Source organism: Molossus molossus, unplaced genomic scaffold (assembly GCF_014108415.1).
Source record: "Molossus molossus isolate mMolMol1 unplaced genomic scaffold, mMolMol1.p scaffold_m16_p_1, whole genome shotgun sequence".
NCBI classification, from domain to species: Eukaryota; Metazoa; Chordata; class Mammalia; order Chiroptera; family Molossidae; genus Molossus; species Molossus molossus.
Window position 1 is genome coordinate 250,616,149 of NW_023425344.1, and position 8,979 is coordinate 250,625,127.

The 8,979-nt window shown below is 52.4% G+C and overlaps 1 protein-coding gene across 1 annotated transcript; it reads right to left on the reverse strand.

Moving 5' to 3' along the window:
- Window positions 1-4,783: 4,783 nt before the first annotated feature.
- Window positions 4,784-6,424, reverse strand: LOC118642232 (ras-related protein Rap-2c-like). The gene has a single exon (XM_036279878.1). The coding sequence runs from the start codon at window positions 6,422-6,424 to the stop codon at window positions 5,822-5,824; it is 603 nt and encodes a 200-aa protein (XP_036135771.1). The 3' UTR covers window positions 4,784-5,821.
- Between the last annotated feature and the right edge of the window lie 2,555 nt (window positions 6,425-8,979).

The following is an 8,979-nucleotide window of genomic DNA, read 5'->3' on the forward strand; positions in this document are numbered from 1 at the left end:
ACTGGTCAATCCTTCGGCAGGTTATTCCGCAAGAGTTCGGCGCAGGTGGAGGACGGAGGGGCTGGGAGGCCTGGGTTTAGGCTGGGGGAGAGAGAGGGCAGGGCGGCCTCTTCCCTTCCTGCAAGGCCAGGGCCAGCCTCACGCTTTGGCCAGACCCGGCCTGGGGCTTGGAAGACCACAGCCAGGAGGGGTGGGGGTGTCAGTTATGGACCCCCAGGACAGGCAGTACAATCTCATCACTCTCACTGCCTGGCTCCGCCCAGTTAAGAGCAGCTTGTCTTGGTTTGGGGCAGAGCCACCCAGAGGAGGAGACCATGCCAGGGCAGCCAAGTACCCATGGGGTGTTTGCCCTGGAAGCTGTCATTGGGGTCACAGGGTAAAAGGGGAGCTGGGTGGGGCTTGGTCAGCAAAGAGGCTGCTGGACCCCCGAAGGCAGCTCTTTCTCAGGGGTGGGCAAAGCCTGGAGCTTAGGGCAGGAGCTGTCTGCCAAGACCAGCTTGGTCAACCCCCCTCCCATGCCCTCTTGTTGCCACGACCTTCATCCTGGGAAAAGAGGCTGGGCCCTCTGTGTGTCCTTGGTCCTCCCAGCCCACTGAGGGGCAGAGTCCCACTTTAGCACAAGGGGCTCTGCCTCAGTTCCCCCAAGCCCTCTGCTCCCAGACTCCCTTCAGCATCGCAGTCTGTACCATTTTATAGAGAGGTGGGATTTGGAAGAACGAAAGGAAGGGAAACTCTTATTTTTCCAGAGCACTCCAAGGATCGCTCGGAATCCTTTAGCAAGGGTGAGCTGCCTTGACAGCTTCTAGATTCATTCTAAAAAGAAGCTCTCCTGCCCAGCCGGTGTGGCTCAGGGGTTGAGCGTCGACCCAGGCACCAAGAGGTTGCCAGTTCGAGTCCATGTCAGGACACATGCCCAGGCTGTGGGCCCGATCCCCAGTGGGGGACATGCAGGAGGCGGCCAATCGATGTTCTCTCTCATCGATGTTTCTGTCCCTCTCTCTCCCTTCCTCTCTCTAAAATCAATTAAAAAAAATATTTTTAAAAAAAGAAGCTGTCCTCCCCTGGCCGGTTTGACTCAGTGGTTAGAGCATTGGCCCGCGGTCCAGAGAGACCCAGGTTCAGTTCCCACTAAGGGCACGTACCTCGGTTGCAGTTTGTCCCCGGCCCTGGCCCCAGTTGGGGGTTGGGATTGTGCGGGAGGCAGCCACTTAATGTGTCCCTTTCACGTCGCTGTTTCTCCCTCTCTCTCTCTCCCTCCCACTCTATCTGAACAAAAATAGAAAAATGTCCTCAGGTGAAGATGAAAAAAAAAAAAAGAAGCTGTCTTGACAACATATGTTTGACACCACCTTGTCGTGTTAACTCACCCCTCAGATCCCTGGTCCTGGGGATCAGGGCACAGGGTCCAGACTGCCCAGCCTTCCCTGTGTGCCCAGGTGCTAATGGCAACCCAGGGTCCTCCAAAGGCCAGCAGTCTCCCCCCCAATCCTCGGAAAGAAACTGTGCAGGGCTGTGGGACACTCTGCCCCACAGAGTAAGTAGACACTGTGGGGCAACAGAAACCATGGCCGCAGAGGAAACTCTGGGTGGGGGAACCCCCCGGTGAGCTTTCGGAGAGCAGGTTCCTGGGACACAGGCCACCTGGGCTTTGCAGGAGGCTCTCTGGGGGACTGAAGACCCTTCTGGATTTCTGGATGCCCTGATCTGGAAGCTCCCACAGACCAGCAGCTTCTCTTCACCCGGGCTGGTTCCGCCCCCTAGTGGTGGCAAGAGGGATGTACCTGTCCTGGACATGTCCCTTCCCCCTTCCCTGCACCTTCAGTTAGTGATTTATGACCCAGGTGTCACTGCAGAAGAGTCCAGACAGCTCCTCAACACTCAAGGACATGAAAAGCTGCCCTGGGGCAAGCGTGGAGCAGAGAATAGCACTTCTTGCTGAAGTACTCACTGAAACAGTCCTGAAATCTGGGAACTGTCTCACACTTTTTTATGTGAACATGCAACTTTTAAAAATGCAAGTTTAAATTGTTGCCAAGGATTAATTTCTGGGATATTGTCAGAATTCTAACATTGTCATTTTATTTATTATTTTTTAAAATATGTTTTTATTGATTTTTTAGAGAGAGAGGGAGAGAGAGAAACATCAATTGATTGCCTCCTGCATGCACCCTGACTGAAGATCGAACCCACAACCTGGGTATCAAACTGGCAACCTTTTGGTGCACAGGAGGACACTCAACCAACTGAGCCACACCATCCAGGGCTAACTGACATTTTTAATTTATTTTATGTATTTATTTTTATCTTCAGGTAGAGTGAGAAGGGGAGAGAGGGAGAGAGAGAGAAACACTGATGTGAGAGAGACACTTCGCCGGTTCCCTCCTGCACAATCCTGACCAGGGCCAGGAATCGAACCCTCAGCTCTTTGGTCCTCAGGCTGATGCTCCAACCGCTGAGCCAAACCAGCCAGGGCCTAAATGACATTTTAAAATAAAACCGCCTGCCGGTCTGGCTCAGTGGTTGAGTTGTTATCATAAATTAACTTTGTTTTTGAACTTCATATCAACAGAATCATACATTACGTTCTCTTTTGTGACTTTCACCTGACACCATGTCGGTAGGAGATAGGGGCTTTAGAGAGATAATTAAGTTTAAATATGGACGTTAAGCCAATGATTGGTGTATTTCTTTTTATCCTCACCAGAAGATATTTTCTCCGTGGAAGGGAGGGGGGAGGAGAGGGAGGGAGAGACAGAAACATCAAAGTGAGAGAGACACATCAAGCAGTTGCCTCGAGCATGACCCCAAATGGGACCTGGAATCGAACGTGCAACCCAGGTACCTGCCCTTGACCAGGAATCAAACCCATGACCCTTTGGTGCTCAGGCTGATGCTCTAACCACTGAGCAACCAGCCAGGGCTGCTTGGTGTATTTCTAAGAAGAGATTGGAACAAAGACACGCAGAGGGAAGACCTGTGGAGACAGGAAGGACACAGAGGTCTCTAAGGAGGAGAGGGGCCGCAGACAGAGCAGCCCTGACCGCACACCTGGCAGCTTGAGTTTCCCTGAACCAGGGCTCTGGGCGAGAGACCGAGAGGGCAGGCAACACAGGAAGCAGGGCCTTTGGGAGATCATCTTGGACATGACCTGCCTTCCCCTTTGCTACATTATATTCCTTAGAAGAGAGTGACCAGGTCCTGCCCATACCTGAGGGACGGGGATGCCACGAGGAGGGTCAGTGGGCTCTGGGAGGCTGCCCACTGCAGAGACTGGGTGCCACCTCCAGAACTATGAGGAAAGGCAGAGCAGCAATCTTGAAAGCTGGCAAAGCATGCAGGCATCTCAGAGAGGGAATTAAATGTCACTTAAAACCCTCCAAAAGAACTATCGGCGACACCAGCAATGTGAATAACACAAACCCCGGCAAGAGGGACATCTGCACCCTGAGTGTGGAGCATCAGAAGCAGGGCCCTGCTTGCAGGACCTGAACGTCAGGACCCCTTAGGAGCCCCGCCCCACGTTGCCTGGTTACGCCAGCACGCACAGAGCCTGCAATCCAGTGTCAAAGGTGAATGGCTTGAGATCTCAACACCACTTGTTAGCTAACAAGTTAGCCTGCCACAGTGTCACGGCCCCGCACCAGGGCACAGGGCTTCCAGGTACGACAGGCCCCTGACAAGCGCTCACGGTTGCCGCTTGCAAGTTCACTTCAGGATTATGGGGGACTCCCATGACACCAAGAACCTCAGGCAACCTGTGTGTAACATACGTCAGAAATCAGAACTGTCAGAACAGAAAGAAAATGCAGTGTGTAGGTCTTTAGTTTTATGTATATTTGTAAATGTGTGTATGTGTGCATGCATGTGTGTGAGCATAGACACTCAGAAGGCTGCTTCATACATATTCTGAGGTCGCAGGTGCAGGGCATGTGGGCCTGTTCATTGGGCATGTTGCCCAGTCAGCCAGGAACAGCCCTGGGCTCTAACCTGAAATTTGGATCTGAGTGGGAGGGACTCAGGTGGTCTCAGGAATCTAAAGGGAGAAACAGCTATTTGTAAAGTTTTTCCTGGATTAAGCCTGATATCCAGAGGGATGCAAGACCTCCCGGAAGCCTCAGCATGGGCGGGTGGCCAGTCAGAAAAGCAGGGCAGGTAGGGTGGGGTGTCAGGGCCAAGGGGCTGGGGGAGGGATCATCCAGCTTGCAGTTTTTGGGGCCCAGTTCTCAATGCTGGGGACAGACGATGGTCACTCTCTGCCTGCTTTCTCTGCACAGCCCAGCACCCAGTCTGGGAACAGTCCCGGACCTGTCTGTGCTCCAGCAGGAGGAAGGGGCAGCTTTGGACAAAACAGCTGAGGCCAAAGGTGCTTCTAGCTCCCAACCCACAGCCTCCCATCCCCCTCCCTTTGTTTGAAATGTCTCCTTAAAGAAATGATGGCCCCAGAAGGGGGTGTGAGGAGACACTGCCAGGAGTGACCCCAGAAGGTAGTGAGTTAGTTGGGTTCTAACCACCCCCACCATGTCCTGGGGAGAGAGGAAGAGAAAAGAGAGGGGATGTCCCAGCCCAGCCCTGTGGCAAACTGTCAGGCACTGCTGGCTTCTAAAATATATCTTTTCCCAATGTCAGAATAAAATCCTTCCTCTATTGAAACATCACATACAAAATAAGTAACACTCCCAGAGCAATGTATAACCATCACTTTATAAATAACTTTCCTTTAACAAAAAGGACTGTTTCAGATCAGAGGCACAGTTGTGAGCGTTCTTGTTTATTTCTTCTGGAAGGATGTTTTTCAAATTTGAAAAATGTGTTGCAGTGGCAAGGTAAAATTGTTACTTTGTGAAGCAAGCACAAACAACACATATTAAAGACATTTTAAAAATTATAACACAATATTTTTAAACCAGTGCAAATCTCTTTATCTTTATGTGAAGACTAGACAGAAAGATTCCCACCTGTTTTGCTTCTATTTTGGGATCCGCCTCCCCGTTACATTATGCAGAGATTCACACACAAAATGTCCTACGCAGCCAAACAACAAGGAAAACCAGACCTCTGAGAGCACTTCTGCAGAAACACACAGGAACACGAGGGGCCATTTTCCCTCCAGTTACTAACCTGTTTCCTGGAAAATAACTGAAAAGCAAAGAGACAGTGTGTGGAAACCTCCCGAATTGTAGCTTTCAGTGTTTGCAAGACAAATAGTAAAAACTATATCCATTTCTAAAGTCACTTTACTTTCATTCAGTTTACAGATGCAGAAAGCGCTCCGTGTCGATTATAAAACTGCAGGCAGGGCTGAGCTCTTTGTGTGAGGACAGCTGTTTTTCCCTCCCAGGGTTACAATGTTCCTTTCAAACCGATCCCTTGTATGTCATAACTATATTTAGAGATACGGAGGAAAATATCACTGCTGCGATTCAAGACTGTAAATGAGAGGGGAACACATGCAAACCTCACTGAATCAAAAGCTAAACTCTAGTTCGTGTTCCTCGATTTGTCCGATGATGACATCTGAAGGTGTGGGATTTTTAAAAAAATCCTCTGTCACAAATTCGACTTGAAGAAAAGGGTAGTACTTTCTCCATACTGGGCGAACTATTCGACTTTTGGTTTCTTAAAGCACCGTCTGAGGAAAACAGTTGCAACGTTTTCGCCAGATTTAAGCAGCTCCACGGAGTTTGAAGCGCAGGTTTGAGTTAGTTCGGAAAAGTCACCCCTTGTATACGGTTTGGATAACTCTCTTTGAAAAGGCAGAGTAGGAATACTGAGCTTCGGAAATCCCAAAGATCGGTGAACATGAAAAACGCCCTGTGGTGGATCAGCCGATGAATCTTTCCGACGGCCACGTATCCTGGGCATTGGTGGGCAGCGCCCGGACCTCTTCCTCGGGCGGCGCCAGGGCCTCCATCTCGCGCACCACCTGCGTGAACACCTGGTCCACCATCAGTTTGCTCTTGGCCGTGACCTCCAGGAACGGGCAGCGCCACTCGCGGGCCAGGGCGCGGCCCCGCGCCGTCAGCACCTGGCGCTCGGCGTCCAGGTCGGCCTTGGTGCCCACCAGCACGAGCGGCACGGCCCTGGGCCCCCGCAGCCGGCCCATGCGCTCCCGCAGCGGCCGCACCGCCTCGAACGAGGCCTCGCTGCACACGCTGTAGAGCACCACGAAGCCGTCGCTGTTCTTGATGTAGAGGTCCTTGAGGGTGACCAGGTGCTCGGCGCCCACCGTGTCCACGATCTCCAGCAGCGCGGGCGCCGCGTTCACCTCGATCACCTTGCTGAAGAGCTCCTCCACCGACGGCTCGCACTGCTCGGGGAAGCGGCCGCAGGCGAACTGCGTGGCCAGCGCCGTCTTGCCCACGGCCACGCTGCCCAGCAGCACCACCCGGTAGCTCTTGGCCGGTCGCGGCCCCAGGCCGGCCATGGCGGGACAGCGCGGCGGGGGGACGGCGAAGAAAGGCGCGGGGGGAGGGGACTGCGCGGAAGGAGGAGATGCGGGGGATGGGGCCCCGCGGGGCGGGCTCGGGCGCGGGACTGGGTGGGCGTCTTCGCTCTCGCACGGCCGGGACCCGCGCGCTGCGCTCGGAGTCCACCCGCCCCTCCGCCGAGACGGGGCACCGGAGTCTCCCGCACGCCTCTCCGCCCCTCGCTCCTCCCCGGTGTCTGCCCGCCCCCAGCCCGGGGGCTCCACGGCCGCCCCTCAAACCCAGACTCCGACCCCCGCGCTGCCAGCCCGGCTCGGCCTTCCTCCTGTACTCCCCTGGACGAGCAGCGGGGCCCCTCCGGCAGTCCCGGCCCCTTGCTCGCCTCCCCAGATGAGCCCCCGGTCCGCCGCCCCGAAGGTAACCTGATCCTTCCACGTCAACCCGGGAAATGCACGCTTTCCCCACCCTTTCTGATCCCGCTCGTGGCCGGAAGCCAGGCTGGCCTCGCTCAAGGTCAGGCCTGACTGGCTGGGCGCTGGGGCCCCTCTCCAGGCAGGGAGGACCCCAGAACGGGGGAACCTGTAGGGGAGCTTCGACAGTCTCAAGTGATTCCTGGCCCCCTTTTGTGCCTGGGGTCCCTCTTGCCCCGCCTTCGCTCTGGCTGCTTGCAGCCTCCTCTTGTCGCTGAGCAGAGCCCGGGGGAACTTTATAAAATGTAAGTTACATTTCACTGCCCCACATAAACCCGCCCTGGCTTTCCACTGTGCCCTCCTGACCTAGAGAGTGACCACATAACTCGCCATGCAAACCTGCTCACTTTCCATCATGAAAGAGTGCACCCGTGCATAACCCCGGGAGCCTGGGGAAGGGCGCTTGGGGTCACTCTACTTATAACGAGGGTCCTCCAGGTCTGACTCCCATGCCCCCAGTCTCGCTCCAGCTCCCAGCTACACAACCTTCTCGCTGTTCCCTGATTTCAGAGGAGAAAGGCTGGGCCTGGGGCTGGGGCTGAGCAGAGTCCTAGGATTGTCCACCTGGAGAAACTCCTCCACCCTCTGTCTCAGGCACAAGCAGATGTCTTAGGACTTTAGGGGACCTGCAGGCCTGGGCAGCAGGTGGAGATATCCACGCTTTTCCTTCCCCTGTGTTGGGGTACCCCTGACCCTCCCTCACTCTGATGCTGCCAGAGCCTGAATTTCCTGACTTTCTGGTAGCATAGGCCTGAGATGAAGTTTAAGTGACCATAACAGGCTACATCTTGCACGTGGGTGTTTGTGGTCAATCACAGAATGTGCTTTTCTGTAATCAGTTCATAGACCATCCTTAATATATGATGTTAATTATATATTGAACACAGCAGACAACTTGACTTCTAAACAGAGAAATCTTACAAGACGTTCTCTGACTGCGAAGTAACAAAACTGAAAATCAATTCTAGACAACGGGAACAGCAGATATTCTCTGCAGAAGCGCAAGTTCAATCCAGGTTTTGACAGCTTCCCACAGGTAACTTTTGAGGGAACATAGGCAATTCAGTGTCAAAAAGGTCACAAAACACACAAGGAAAAACAGCCCTCTGAACAAGAAGCCAGTGGAAACCCCAGATGATGAAAGCATTTTTAGAAAACTGGCTATTAGCATTATCAGACATATAAAATAATTACATTTATGTGTTTAAGGTCATTTTTTAAAAGCTTAACAAACATAAGCAAGGAATGGGGGGGGGGAAGAGGGACTATAAAGTATAGTTAAGAAGATGACCACCTTCCTGCGTGGCTGCAACTCAGCAAAAGCTCTGAGAGCCCTCCAAATCCCAAGTGTCCCCACACAGTTCCAGTCCAGTCCGCCCTCCCTCTGCCGGGGCCCAAGGTTGTATCGGGCAGTCAGGACAGTTCACTTGTTTTCATGGCTTCAAGGGCAGAACAAACAGATATCCACTGGCCAACATCCTCTTCAGCAATAGGAAAATAAATCAGATCCTTAGTAAACAATGCTGCTTTCTACCATCAATAAATCAACAAACAAGTGCTGGAGAGGATGTGAAGAAAAGGAAACCCTCATGCACTGTTGATGGGAATGCAGACTGGTGCAGCCGCTGTGGAAATAGTGTGGAGATTCCTCAAAAAGTTAAATATGGAACCACCTTTTGACCCAGCAATCCCACTTCTGGAAATGTATCCTAAGAATTCTGAAACACCAATCAGAAAGAATAGATGCACCCCTATGTTTATAGCAGCACTATTTACAATAGCTCAGATCTGGAAACAGCCCAAGTGCCCGTCAGTAGATGTGTGGATAAAAAAACGGTGGTACATTTATACAATATAATACTACGCAGCCATACAAAGAAGGAAACCTTTTGCAATAGCATAGATGGACCTGGAGATGATTATGCTAAGTGAAATAAGCCAGTCAGAGAAAGACAAATAGCATATGATCTCACTTATATGTGAAAGCTAATGAACAAAATAAACTGACGAACAAAATAGAAACAGAGGCATACATGGAACAGACTGACAGCTGTCAAAAGGGAGGGAGGAGGAAGGGACTGGAT